Source organism: Sinohyriopsis cumingii, chromosome 1, assembly GCF_028554795.1.
Source record: "Sinohyriopsis cumingii isolate HCF-2022 chromosome 1, ASM2855479v2, whole genome shotgun sequence".
Classification (NCBI taxonomy): domain Eukaryota; kingdom Metazoa; phylum Mollusca; class Bivalvia; order Unionida; family Unionidae; genus Sinohyriopsis; species Sinohyriopsis cumingii.
The window spans coordinates 82,869,359-82,885,072 of record NC_142961.1 but is presented as its reverse complement, the minus strand read 5'-3'; the positions used below and the strand labels follow the sequence as shown (position 1 = coordinate 82,885,072).

General features: G+C 34.6%; 1 protein-coding gene across 3 annotated transcripts in view; it reads right to left on the bottom strand.

Annotated features, from left to right (window-relative positions):
• LOC149807244 (E3 ubiquitin-protein ligase HECTD3-like) overlaps window positions 1-14,926 on the bottom strand; it is a 92,714-nt gene extending 77,788 nt beyond the window's left edge. For all 3 annotated transcript variants that reach the window (XM_089963985.1, XM_089963992.1, XM_089964000.1), the window contains exons 1-3: window positions 14,542-14,926; window positions 4,513-4,667; window positions 3,629-3,860 (exon numbers count right to left, since the gene is read on the bottom strand). In XM_089963985.1, the coding sequence (XP_089820111.1) occupies window positions 3,629-3,860; window positions 4,513-4,667; window positions 14,542-14,820 (666 nt within the window). In that variant the 5' untranslated portion in view covers window positions 14,821-14,926. The remainder of the gene's footprint in view (window positions 1-3,628; window positions 3,861-4,512; window positions 4,668-14,541) is intronic.
• Window positions 14,927-15,714: the final 788 nt, after the last annotated feature.

Genomic DNA, 15,714 nt, shown 5'->3' with positions numbered 1-15,714 from the left:
GAACTTTTAGAAGTTTCTGGAGTAGATAATGAGATGAACCAAACAGAATTGAGTTACAATAGTCCAGTCTTGAAAGTACTAATGAACACACAAGTGTTCTAGTGGCATTAACTGAAAGATATTTGCGAATGGAGCTGATGCGTCTCAGCTCAAGATATGAAGCCTTGCATATGTTCATGACATACTGGTGCAACGTGAGAGTACTGTCCAGAGAAACACCTAGGTTTCGTACTAATTGTGTGAATTTAATGTTGGTGTTGCTGATATTTATTGTTTAAGGTAAAGGATGTGAATGAGAAAGTGTTTGTGTTGTGATCAGAATGGCCTCAGTTTTATCATCATTCATCTGCAGCTTGTTACATGTCATCCATGATTTCACATCAGAAATGCAACTCTCTACACCTTGGATGGTAGCATCAACTTCAGTTGGGTGGCTAGATTTGTATATTTGGGTGTCATCAGCGTACAGTTGGTGAGACACTGGATGACGATCTATGACACTTGAGAGCGACTGAGTGTAAAGAATGAAGAGAACAGGTCCAAGAACAGACCCCTGTGCAACACCACAACATAGATCAACTGGGCTGGAGTGTATTCCATTTGCAGACACAATTCGTGTCCTGTTGACCAAGTAGGACTTGAACCACAGTAAGACTGTATCATGAATGCCAAATACATGCTGGAGACAGTGAAGTAATATATGGTCTATTGTGTCAAATGCTGCAGACAAATCAAGGAGGGTGAGGACTGTAATCTTTCCACTATCCAGCGCAGAGAGAATGTTATTAACTATTTTAGAAGAGTAGTTTCAGTACTGTGGCAGGGGCAATATGCAGATTGTACATTGCTAAAAAGACTTTGAATTTAGATGAGATACAAGCTGGGATAGAACAACGTTTTCTAAGACCTTTTATATGAATGGGAGATTAGAAACTGGACGGTAGTTCTTTAAATCTTTATGGTCTAGTGATGGTGTCTTCAGCAGAGGCTTTACAATGGCAGTTTTGAAAAATGATGGGAATTCCCCGGATGAGAGAGAGGTATTAATAACATCAGTTAGTGAAGGCAATACTGGTTCTAAGCACTCAAGCAGCAGTGATGTTGGAATTGGATCAAGTTCACACGAATTTGGTGCACTCTTCATCAGGATTGTACGTACAAAATCTGTACAGACAGGTTCAAATGTTGCTAATGGCTGCCGCTCAAATTCTGTATCCCAACTGTATGGTGACGAGTGCATTGAAATTGTGTTGTCAAGCTTATCTCTAATGGTTTGTACTTTGTCACGGAAGAAATTTGCAAACATGTCCGGAAGGTCGACTGGAGAGAAGGTAGTTGGAAGTGGTGTACATTTGTTCCTTGACGTTAGCTTGTTAGTAATCTCGAAGAGCTCTTTGCAGCTGGAACTTTCCATGATCTTAGTAGTGTAGTGGGCTGATTTCATTGCATGGACTATATTTGTGACATTCTTCTTAGCGGCTTCATAGATTTGCTTATGAATAGTGAGTCTGGTGGAAAGCCAAAGCCTCTCAGCTTAAAGGCGGTCTCTTTTAGCAGTGCGAAGCTGGTCCCTAACACTGCTATACCATGGAGAACACTTTTGAATTGATAATCTGCACTTGGTAGCTGGGGCATGTTTGTCGAACAATGAACGCAGGCAGTTATCAAGTTGTTCTGCTGTAGGAGGTAAGCAAGTTGTTAGGTTTGATTGGAGGTTTTTTGCATTAGTTTGGTTCTATTTATCATATGGAGGTTTCTCTTAGTAGCAGGTAAAGGTGGAGGGTTAGGGACTGATAAGTGAAGACAGCATATAATGCAGAGGTGATTTGATGCAAGGTCATGGGATACGAGGGAGGACCGTAGAATGTTATCATCAGGTCTATGAAGAATCCAGTCTAAAATGTGACCATGTTTATGGGTGGGTTGGTTAACTGACTGTTTGAGGTTGAAAACATTAATGAAATCTATGAGTTTTGATGTGTCTGGGTTTCCAGGACAGTCAAAGTGAAAGGTGAAATCTCCAAGAATAATCAGGTTGCCACCTATCGAATTTCCATACTCCAAGAGATTCAGAAACTGCTCCAAAAAGAGAGAATCAGCCAGCTTTTTTTTTCTACTAGGAGGAGGGCGGTATAAGCAGAAAAAAATGGACCGACCTTTGCTCCAGTGTGAGTGTGGTTTGGACTAGTTCAAACGATGTGTGGTCGAAACTGAATGTTGTGGTGTGGTTAAGATGTTTGATCATGGAGTTCTTTGTGATGACAGCAATTCCACCTCCACGAGAGTTACGGAGGAATGACTTGATGGAGTAACCAGTGGGTGTTAGATCCACACACTTGGGCTCATCGCCTGATGTTTTTGGCCATGTTTGTGTCAGGAAAAAGATGTCAATATCCTGGTCATTGATAAAATTAACTATATCTGTGCACTTTTCCGGTGGTCCTACTGACAAGGCATTGAATAATGCAATATGCAGAGGTATCACTGGGATAGTTGACACAAAGGTTAATGAATTAATAGGGATTTGAATTAGGTTATCTAAATTAATGGTCAAATTCTTCTTCCTGTTCTACGCTGGCCAGCTTTGAAACAACGCTTCTTTTTTTCGCTTCTGTTTACATTTAGGTAATGATGAATGTGGTCCCAGTTCGTTTAATCTAGAGCACAATGTAGTGTGGACAGCCAAGGAGTGATCATTTAAAGCAATCAATGAGGGTCCATCATAGCATAAACGGGTTGACTGGCGAGTATCACGTGATGATGGTTTGTTCAAAAACAGTGGAGCAAGACAGCTGAGAAAAAGTCTAATGGTTCTCATTTCCAAAACAAGGAGATGAAGAAACACATATGAATTGAACAGCCAATACATAATGAACACAATAACGTAGATGAAGACTGGCAACAAGCACAAATATCATGAAAACTGCACTAAAAAACGGAACAGCTGCTTAAAGCCGTTAAGCGATAGCGGCCATCTTGTTTCATGGAGCTTCATTCCAAGTTTATATTGAAAATTTAGACAGGTTGTTAGCATACCATATAGAAAGATACATATAAAATTCAAATGTCATGGAACTTTATTCCAAGTCTATATTGATAATTTTGACAGGTTGTTAGCATACCATATAAGATGCATCTAAATGTCTTGAGTGTGAGTGTGTGTCTGATTAGGATTTTTAACGTAGCTTCAAAAAAATTTCAGACATATCGCTACGATGTCTGCAGTGTGGCAGTTTATAGTGATGCCTAGCACTGGGGCATCATACCACAGATGTAGCATGATGACCCACCCAGTCACATTATCCTGACACCAGGACGCCCAGTCCTAACACTAACCTCTTAATGCTGAGCGCCTAGCGAGGCAGCTGTTAGTACCATTTTTGTAAGTCTTTGGTATGACTCAGCCGGGGTTCGAACCCTTGACCTTCCGCTTCCGAGGCAGATGCTCTAACCACTAGGCCACCGGTGTGGTTCTAAATGTCTCAAGACATGGAACTTTATTCCATGCCTGTATTAATAATTTCGACAAGTTGTTAGCATACCATATAGAAAGACACATGTAAAAGTTAAATGACATGGAACTTTATTCCAAGTCTATATTGATAATTTAGACAGGTTGTTAGCATACCATATAGGAAGAGACATCTATTGACTCAACATAGTTCTTGATGGTTCCTAGCTGGTCATTCTCTGGGGAGATGTGATGTGACATCAGTCGGACAAGAGCCTCATCATGTTCCATTGTCCAGTTGACAGGAATATTAAGCAGTTTCTTAACAGCATCCTCATCAGGAGGAACAATCTCCAGAGATTTGTTTGGAAAAGCCACTGAACATGTATGCTCTACAACTTCTTCCCAACTAAAATGAAGACACAAGACATATGAAAGTTAAGGTCCATGCCTCAAGAAAGACCACACAAACAGAATGTGTTGTCTTCCTAGGATTTGGCATGGAAAAAAGTAATTTCCAACTTGAAATAAAAGTGAATTAAACTTTTTTTAAAATACAAAATACATATAATAACTACTGAACACAAATTGTTGCTTTATCCAATGTGAACAAGAAAAATATACACAACAGAACCAACACAAAATGACAAACTCCTACTTCCTCTGCATTTGTCTGCTTCCCATCTCTTAAGGTCAAAAGGTGCATTTTATTGTTAAGTTAATTCATACTGTTGATGCAATTAGGTAATGTATTCAGTGAAGAAAGAAAAAGCTAAAAGGGTGACTGAATACATGTATCTAAGAAACAAATATATTCGCATTTTGACATTTTAATGACAAATTCTCTTATCATTTGAAGCATTTCCCAACTATAAAGAATAGCATTTTATGCCACTCTGGAAATTTGTTATGCATATACTGTCAATAATAACATCTGTCATTAAATCTTGGCATATAAGGTAGATAAAAAACATTTATTACAATTTTCAGCCTTTCGAAATTAGTTAAAATTGTATTCCTGTAAACATTTTGTGACTTACAATATTTATAGCAAAACATACTTATTGATCTTCTTGTTTGGTTCATAAAATGGCTTTTTAATGGAATCTGTAGGAACAACTGTTGGGGATTCATCTGTGCTACTTTTCCCTCCACACAATAGGATCCATACATCTGAATCAAATTCTTCTGGATCACTGGTCTGGGTTGGCTTAAACTAAACATTAATGATAAAATAAAGTAAAAATTGGGGGCAATTCAGACATAATATATTATTGTTCTAACTTACTCCATCTTAAATATAAAAGTATCAATCATAATTTTTGAAAAAATCATTATAAAAAAATCAATAACTTCAAATATATATATATATATATATACAGTATATATATATATATATATATATATATATATATATATATATATATATATATATATATATATATATATGCAATTTTATAGACCAAATATTACCTGTCCTCTTTTAAGCCTTTTATCAGGGGAATACTGTACAAATTCATAAATGCTATCAAATCAGATCTATTCTTAATGTATTCTCAGCACTAAATATGTAGCATATTGGTGCTTTTTCCACATAACAATTGACCCAAAACACAGAACATTTGTAATACATGTACAATTAAATAATGCAAAACAATCAAATTTTTAACATTTCAAAGATGCCAAAGTGATGCTCATGCTTTAATCAGAGTTCGCTCTCTTTTATGGTGCAATCACTCTGTATAAACTACAGGGGCAAGTTCCGGATGTTTTGTTCGATTTGAAATGATAGTACTTGATCACTCTAAGAAGAATCACTCCGACTAATATATCAGTAAAGACCATGAATACGATGCTTTTTGATTCAATCTAAAAGGCATGATTAATGTCTTAATGACACTCTGATATCATAACTTATTTCAGCACTGTTCACAAAATACCCATTAAAATTCTTAAATCTTTATTTAGTTCCCAACCATTATGTAAAATATCCAAGATTTTATATTTTATCTACAGCTCTGTATATTACTTGCCTATATTGTCATCACACTGAACCCAACAATGATACATCACAATCTTTGTAAATACAAACATAACTACATCTGATAATCATTCAACATGTATAATATAGTAGTGCCTTTTTAATAACTACATCTGATAACCATTCAACATGTATAATATGGCAGTGCCTTTTTAATAACTACATCGAATAACCATTCAGCATGTATAATATGGTAGTGCCTTTCTAATAACTAGATCTAATAACCATTCAACATGTATAATATTGTAATATAGTAGTGCCTTTTTAATAACTACATCTGATAACTATTCAACATGTATAATAATGTACAGTAGTGTCTTATTTTGCTGCTCGTTTTCCCAGCTCTGGGTCTATGATATTTCTGTCTTATACTTAAGCATTTTCTTATAATTTAGTTCCTGTCAATGAAGCTCTATTTTTAATAATGGCCAAAGGTTTACAGCTAATATATTATACAAGTGTTAAGGTTGTATGAAGGTAAGATCCATTACACACATGGAAAATGCATGAGTTAGCAGTGATAAATGTTTATATAGGTCAATAACAAGCACTATGCAAAATTCTGATCATGGAAAACAGCAATTTTGCTACAAACACAGAACCCAATATATAAAAAAAAACAGGGTTCATACTAATGGGAAATTCAGGCAAAGTAGTTGCTTGTAAGATCACCCAAATATCTGGATACAGGCAATGTCAATTTTGCCTTTTCTCAAGTCCACAATCCCCTCCCAACTTCTAGGTGACTAAAGCCTTGTGCATATTGATTATAATATCAGTTGTAGGGGTGAAACGATTCAATGACATATCAATATATCAATACTTTTGCTGAAATGATACACGTATCGATACAAGAGGTGGAGAATCTATACAAAGCAATACTTACCATACGCATGTTATTTTATTCTTCAGCAGTCATGAATAATTATTATTCATTGCCTTGTTATTCTGTAAAACTCTAATCCACCTAAAACAGCATTTGCAGCCACATGCACTCATGTTTATTAGTAAAAACAAAAAAGATCATTAGAGAATACCAACTTGCCATCTACAAGTTAACACAAAGTGATATCGCTTGTAATCTGGCCCACCCCCATTCCATGCTAATTATCTTAACAAAGAAGTATGTTCAGCATATACTATACATTCCAAACGTGTTCCACATGTATAATGAAGTGCTTTACTCATCATTTAATAACCACTTTCACATGAAATAGAATTGTATCTTGACTCCTTTGGTCGATTTAAAAGCTACACTACCGGTGTGTTGCACACTGAAATATGTTACAATGAATTCTCATTTGTGGTTATTGCTTGTTCCGCTCCAGATTAAAAAATAACAAACAATCAGAAATCAATGAAGCTTATTCTCTGCATGACAAAATGGAAGTATTGGCAGAGCAACAGAGAGACTGTGTGGGAAAGTCATTAAATATGTCAAGTACTTAAGTGGAGATGCTGTCAGGGTTATGCCATTGCATGAATCATGCAAAATTTTGTACAAATTTGCGTGCTTAGAGAACAGTGAAACACAATAACTCCTGCAAATTCGTTGAAAGTCCCACATATGTAAATGTGCCCAACGAAGAATACAATTTTTATTTAACCATTCTTGTCGCAACATGTTTTTTGGATAGCAACTGTTCCACACCTGGGCTCTTCAAGTACGGCATGAATGGTTGTGAAACTAAATTTGATTAGAACAACATGCCCAGGAATAAAAATTATGGCATAGTTTTAGCCATTCACGAAGAAAGTTTTAAAAATGCGTGTTTAAAATACAGGCTACCTAGAAAACTCAAAATGTATGATTCCCTGCATGGTTCATGACTATTTTGTGAGGCAAATACTTGCTGGTGATTATGATGATGACAATAATTTTTAAAGTTATGAAGTATATCAGATTATTGGAGCTGGGAAAGTGTTAACAGAGATACCAGTGAGAGATTTTGAGCCCATAAATGGTGTTGAAAACGAGTCAGATGTACATGGTGCATGGGTAAAAAATAGACGGCACGACCCTTTCAGTGGAATTTTGAAATTAAATGTACAAAGCACAGAATTCTGAGCCTAATTAAAATACAGACAATTTAAAGTAAAAAGCAAGTCTGATTTTTTTAATTAATCAAATTCACCCTGTGGATCATATGCTACAATATACATGTATCCATATCAGGGCTAAAATAAATTAATAAAATAAGGGTTATAAAATGCAATTAAGAAGTAAATATATTTATTTTAATACCTCTGTCTGCACAAGCATTGATGGACTAAATATTCTTATACAGCATTATAGAACTGATAAGAAATTTAGCATAATTGTCAGTAAACTGATGATTTAATAAAGGAAGTTTAGTAAAAAATCCTATTTTGGAGCAGATATATCCAAAAGATAATATCTGTCATCTCTGGAAAATTGTACATAACAGTCACAAAGATCAATTTCCCAATATATTCATGCTGACAAAGCTCTCTATGTATATGCCCCTTCAGAAAGAAGCACAGAACAACACCGATACAAAGACAAGGAGCAGAGTATGCTTAGAATTAACTAACAGATTAATGCTTATACAACTAGAGGTGATATCTGTCAAAGATGTTATTTCAGATAAGCTATAAGTGGAGCAGGAAGAAAGAGATGTTGATGTTTAGATAAATATTGACCTATAACCATTTCTTCCTCCCCTCCTTTTATCTTTGACAAATGGGAATGTCTCCCTTAAGATAAAATTCTGTCATCATTTCTCCTTAAATTGTACACATGGAAACAAATTTGGAATTTCCTATTTTTTTATGCAGAGATATTTAATCAATGAATGAAGGTGCTGATGAAATAAATGAAATTAGCATAGATTGAGTGATGGTGCATACTTCAAACACTTAAAATTATCACCTTGTGTAAGTTTTAAAAAATTGCAGAATAGGAATGGGTGTAGTCAGTACTTTTCCTTCTTTACTAACAAATTCAAGTACCTGTGGCTGCATCAGTCTTTTGCATCTGCAGGAAATAAAATATGATAGATTTTGCTGGTCTTCAACCTTAGTTCCCATGCCCAGATTTGTTCTAGATGAGATTTTTTTTGCACAAGGAAATTGCATTATTTCTTCTGTTCTAAAGATAACATTGTAATGTCTTCCAAGTGTAACTGCGACACAAAATTGGTAATAATGTTGTGCAAAATAAAGGGAGTTAAATGGAGCCACCATTAAATGGCCCATAGCGTTAAATGTGTGTGATTTGGATTTTTAATGTAGCTTTAACAATTTTTCAGTCATATCGCTACAATGTCTGCAGTGTGACAGTTTATAGTGATGTCTAGAACTGGGGCATCATGCTACAGACATGTAGCATGATGTCGCACCCAGTCACATTATCCTGACACCAGGCTGACCCATCCTAACACTAACCTCTTAATGCAGAGTGCCAAGCGAGGCAGCTGTTAGTACCATTTTTGTAAGTCTTTGGTATGACTCGGCTGGGGATCGAACCCGTAAAATATTACTCTGTAGCAGTTTTTAGGCTCATTGTTAGTTTTGTGAAGTAAATCTGCAATAATCCTAAAATTTCTAACACAAAGTCCAAATGTACAGAGTGGTTCCAATGAATTCCAATAACGAATGTGCTGATGTACCAATAGCCTTGTATGAGCTTGATGTATCAGTGATTTAATCCATAATGTTCTGAATGAAGTCACATCAATTCGAAGATAGTGATTTTGTCTAAAATGTCAATGAGCACTTTGTAATTCTAATAAATAATTTTTTAGATAACTGATTTCTATCATATTAGTTCAGAACACAACAGTAAAAAAATCCAAAGACTGAACTTAGAGGAATGAATAATTTTGATAACAAACTTATATAAAAACCTAAGCTACAATAAAATGACATGGATGTGGGTCAAAAGTTTGCTTCGAGAACATTCTAAGTTTTTTTAAACAAGGCTACACCTTGAACTCAATTATCAGTAAACAACATTTTAAAAAATTATAAAAAACAAGAAGGCCATATTTATTTATACCCTCAATAAGGGAAAAAGGTCAAGCACACAAAATAAATTAAATATGCATAACACATTGCATGACAGTTAGACTAGACACCTTGCTATCATACACTGATAAACTTTCACTGGTTATCTTACTGTCATCCACTGATAAACTCCGAGTGGATATCTTACTGTCATCCACTGATAAACTTTGAGTGGATATCTTACTGATATCCACTGATAAACTTTGGATATCTTACTGTCATGGACTGATGAACTTTGGATATCTTACTGTCATGGACTGATGAACTTTGACTGGATATCTTACTGTTATGCACTGATGAATTTTGACTGGATATCTTACTGTCACATGTTATAAACCTTGAGTGGATATCTTACTGTCATGGACTGATCGATTTTGATTTGATATCTTACTGTCAAGCATTGATAAACTTTAATTGGATACCTTACTGTCATGCACTGATAAACTTTGATTGGATATCTTACTGTCATGCATTAATAAACTTTGATTGGATATCTTACTGTCATGCACTGATGAACTTTGATTCGATATCTTACTGTCAAGCACTGATAAACTTTGATTCGATATCTTACTGTCACGCACTGATAAACTTTGGATATCTTACTGTCATGCACTTATAAACTTTGGATATCTTACTGTCACACACTGATGAACTTTGATTAGAGATCTTACTGTTTTGCACTAATAAACTTTCATAGTTTCATAAACTGACACAATACTTGTGAAACTCGTTGAAAGTGAGCTTAGACTTTCATGACACTTTTTGAACATAAGGTTTGTAACCAGTAATTTTACTAGAGGATAGCCACAACTATAGTACAAGTCACATGAACGATGTATGCACATTTACTCATTTTAAATTAAATATAAATTGTTCTTTCAATATTTAACACTCATTTTCTGTAACCAAAGTCTATTCAATCCTGATTATTGTATGTTCTGCACCTTAACTGTCACCAAGAAACTCCCAGATGAAATTTATCCATTGCTATGGACTTTTACAATGGTGGCCATATGCTAAACTTGGGTCAAAATAAGAGCATGTTGAATAGAATCATCACAATCAAGGGTAGTACAAATTTGTTTTTCAATATGCATAGCTTTCATTGTGACAACACAGCACATGACATTCAATCCGGATTGTACTGGATCACACATTTCGGTTCATTTCATCCAAAAATGTCTTCGTACTTTAACATTGATTTTGCCTTATGCACCCCTCTTGGTGTCTAAATAACAACCTTCCAAAGGAATATGGATGTATACAAATCCAAATGAAGTAAAAACTTGTCACTTAAAGGTATGTCAAATCAGATTCTACCACGTTCTTTTTATATCATGATAGAAAAAATCTATCTAAATACTGCACAAAATTAAATTTTTAACTGGATTATTTTAATATAAGAAAAAAATTTTTGTTGCAAAAAAACCTAAAACAATCTGAAAAATTCATAATTAAATGTGATAATCTTATCATAAAAGCTTTACATTTTCTTTTACAAAATGCATATTTTTTTATTTCTAAGTTTTTGTCATCATTACTTATGTGTGTTTATTAGTCGATATGTGCTTGATAGCAAATATATTACAAATGCAAATATTAATAACAACAAAAACGATCAACTTATACACCTTGGGCTAACTGTAACATTCCAAAATTATATAGGGCCTTAATTTCAGCAACACAAACCATGGTTAAACTTTTGGAAATAGACATTCTGACACACTTGAAAAAAAACTTTAGCTCACAAAGAATTAACAAGTTCATATATATATATATATATATATATATATATATATATATATATATATATATATATATATATATATATAGACACCCACACACAGTGTGACCCTGCTATAACACTGGATTGTTGGGAGCCATAAATCCTGGCCATGTTATAGACTAAACCATGTTATAAATAATAAGCAACCAGGTCAGTTAGCTAAGTGTAAATGATGCATGTACCCCAAAAATTTGTGGGAGTGGGTTAGGTAATAAATGTGGGCATAAAAATACGTGCTTCATTGGCATAGTTACCATCTTAAATCGACGCATATTAAATGAGAAATACACCTGTAGTGAAAATAGAAAAGGCATATATAATATTTTACTTTATTCAGAAAACTATACTGTTTATATATAGATGTCAAATGTACAGCATGAATAGATTATCAACACCGTGTACTCACCCGCGAATCTCATCACATACATTGAATCCACAATACAAGTAATTCCATTAAAAATATGCATACACAGATTCAATATATTCAATAACTTTGTCGCAGGTCATACTGGCCTGAATTCAGTGGAAACAAAAATAGCACAATTACGTAACAAATGATAATGCACATTTACTTTTCAGTACCAGGGCTCGAAATTAGCGGTAGTCCGCTAGCCCAAGGCTAGCAGATTTCATGTCGGACTAGTAACTTTCACAATGTTGATAGTCCGATGGGCTACTAAGTTTTGGTTATCAATAGTCAGTGTTTGTTTATGCCATTCCCTAATAAAGACTTGACTTAGCAGATGTTCTGAAGAATCAAAGCAGCGGCCATTGTAAACACAGTCATAGAATATTATCATGAGAAGATGAAGTCAACTTCTGCCTCCGAAAGGTGTGTTTCTATAACAAGAATCCATCCGATTTTGTGCATTTCACTTAACAGCGCAAATTATGGTCCCGTCAGTAACAACGGAAGTTTGGTAATTGATCCTAATTAATCTGATAAGGAATTAAATGAAAAAATGATGTGGTATCACACGTTATTCACTTGACCACAGTAACAAACTAAAAAAGCAGTATACCACACAAAAGAACACTGCAAACACTATTCAAAGAAATTAGTTTGCAAGTTTTTTTTGTTTAAGGTTCTTTTTTTTTTTTTTGCTACCCAAACACTCCAACAGTCACAAACATGAAACTACATATTTTACATTTCCATCAAAATAATTATAAGAATTTGATCAATTTATTACGATTACGTTATTGACACATCCTTTCCATACAACTATTTTTTCTATGATGATAAGAATAGTTTTTATATTTTTCCCTTACAAGAATGAACAAATAATTGAATACACATGGAGATATCCAAGCAGAATACCGTACACTTGTTGGGAATTAAAATCTCTGAGCATGGGCATCTAAGATTTGAACATTTTCCGCCTTATTATTCATATCAACAATACATTGAGGTTCAATTAATTAGGAACAATTACCAAACTTACGACTTAAGATACCGTAATTGGAGCTGTTAAATACAACGCGTCGAGTGTCAGTTGGCTTCGTCTGATGGGAACATCACCTTTTCCAAGCTGAAACTAACACTATCTTCAGATGCTAATATTTTATAACTGTGTTTACAATAGCCACTGCTTTGATCATGCATAACATCTGCTGAAGTTAAGTCTTTGTCAGGGTGAGGCCATTTAATTGTGGGAGGGGGCAAAGACATGTGTTTTGAAACGTGTTTCTTGCTCTGACTTTTCTTGCTTTAAATAATTTGCGTCAGCTATACTATAACATCTCATATTTCAAAACAAGGCACAATTCCCTCCTTATAAGATAGGCAAAATGTGGCATTTGATAGAAGGTGTTCAGCCACTGAAAAAAAAAGCAAAAGTTGAATGAGAATGATGAGGAATAATTCTTACTATAGGGAAAAGCGTAATGGCTGAATTATGACGAGGAAAGGAACGTTATGTGGTGTAAGTGGTGTATGCAATTCGCAAAAACAAACACACAGAAAGCATTCAGTTTTGTTGCGGGTTGTATGAAATTTAAAACTGAATTGGTAAACGTACACGAAAACTGTGTGACATTGCTTTGTGAACAGGACTAGTAAAGATTTGGCAGGACTAGTTAATTTCTCAATATACTAGTCCTTCTGGCTACAAAGAAATTTGTTAAATTTGAGCCCTGATGTGTGTGTGTGTATGTGTATATATATATATATATATATATATATATATATATATATATCAATGATGAATTTTTAATTACACATTGTTGAATTTGTTCTATAAGGATTTTAAAAGTTTCTCATGATATTATGCAAGCAATTAATTTCATATTTTGGACACAAACCAAGGCAAGTCAAGGACACAAAAGCAGGTTGTCCAGACTTGCACTAAAATAAAAGCACGATGATACACATTACCGCAAGGAACTTGTGTTGCTGCAGGTAGGATTTTCAGCCCTACTCATTTCTAATATCCTTTCACTAGATAATTCTATTCAGAAAATTCATATAAAATTATTGTATGATACAATCTGAAATAAAAGCCATGTTAAGCATTTTATTTTGTGAAATTACTCTCAAAGTATTATTCATCTAATGGCAGAATCGGCTACTTCTGCCTGATGGAGTTCTGTAGGAAAACTTTGTAACCTTAATGGTGAAAACAAAGGTTAATTTGCCAGATTAGATTCATGCGATGGACGTCCGAGTTATGCCTACGTATGTTACTGTCTTTTGAGTGGATATGTGTTTTTTCAGTCTTTTTACGATTCTGAAGTGATAAAAGATGCATGACAAAAGTCTAATCGAGTGGAGTGTCAGGGTCACGCTTGCACTCCTCGTGTTAATTTATAGTACTGATAAGGTGATTTCACGTTGTCAGAAATTTCATCAAACTTTATTGATAAAACATCAGACTCGTGTTTTGTGTAACATCAACGCCCCTACTGTTAGCTCCTTTCCTTTTAAATATGACTTACCCATCATCTCATCACACTTTTAGTCTTATTTTTTTCATCCTAACGTATGGTTGTTTAGTTACCTAAATACTAAAAACAATTTTAATTACTACCTTTTCAAAATGGTTTGCTTGCATTTTTAAGTCATGTTTTTTATTTTATCCAACTGTATTCGTCTTAAACTCTTTATGTATCTTGCAAATCATGTTTATTTTTCCTCTTGATTGCTTTTTCATGTCATTTCAGAAAAAAGCTCATTAGAGCTCATGCTATCTGTTGCTTGAAATCTTAAAATACTGTTTGACAGTTTCATTTTACCTTTTTAATTTTGAGCCATTTACCAGATGAATTGCAGTGCTCTTCCCCACTTGCATATATCCTCGAATTTGATGTACATACAAGATCGCGTATTTTCTTGCTATTTTTCTTTGGTTCCCCATATACTTTTATAACAGTTTTGCCTGTGCAACAATATTCCACCTCAGATGGGACATAACACAGGCTTTCAGGAAACTTCTTCTGCTCCCTGAAGCATTGTATGCACTCTTGCAAACATCGAATTCTTGCAAGCCGACGTCTAGAAGCTGGTATGCTCATTATTTATATATTACTTATGTTATTTTGTGTCAGAAAAAGTCAAGAATTTTGAGAATAAATGCAGAAAAACACATTGCATTTTTCCGGAAGTATTGTGAATAGCTTGTAAAGTTAGTTTCTTTGATAGATTCGTATTCGGGTTGAACTTAATTTACTTACCGAACTATACTACCTCGAAACTGTGTTCCGGTGCTATGCCAGAGATTTAAACAGGTTCTATATGATAGTTACTTATATATGCATTTTTTAAAAAAAAATTATTATTTAGCGAGTGAGTGATTCGATGAGGCGTCTTTACATGAGTGGGTGCGTGTATAATAAATCAATAAGTTGTCTGCAGCTCGTCCCACTAAACATTTAGCAAAGACATGTAAGAACATGGCTAAGACGGGCATTGAAACAGCTTGGCAAAGGCACGCAAAGACGAGCAAAGACAGTGTAAAGACGGTGCAGAGACATTTAACATTTACGGTACTGGAACATATTTACTGTTAATTCAAAATTTAAAAATAAAAATAAAGGTCACAGTTAGATGCTCTCTCTCTCTCTCTCTCTCTCTCTCTCTGTTTATTGATCGTTCTTGATTTTAAAATATATACACACCATGTCTGCCAATTCTGCGCGTCGGGCGGGTAATTCTGCGCAACAATACAGCATTCCTGTAAACATTGGATAACGTGTTGGTTTTGGTCGAAAATCCAATTTGTATCAAGAAAGAACGATCGTCCCTTAATTAAGGAAAGTGTTTTTCATAAAGTGTACAAAATATCCCAATTTCTACCCTAAACGCATATGAAAATGACATTTTTGAACTTTTAACCCAGAATTTGCAAGCAGTTGTCCCACATATACACAATATTCTGCTATCCAAAATGTCAACTTGCCGCAGAATGG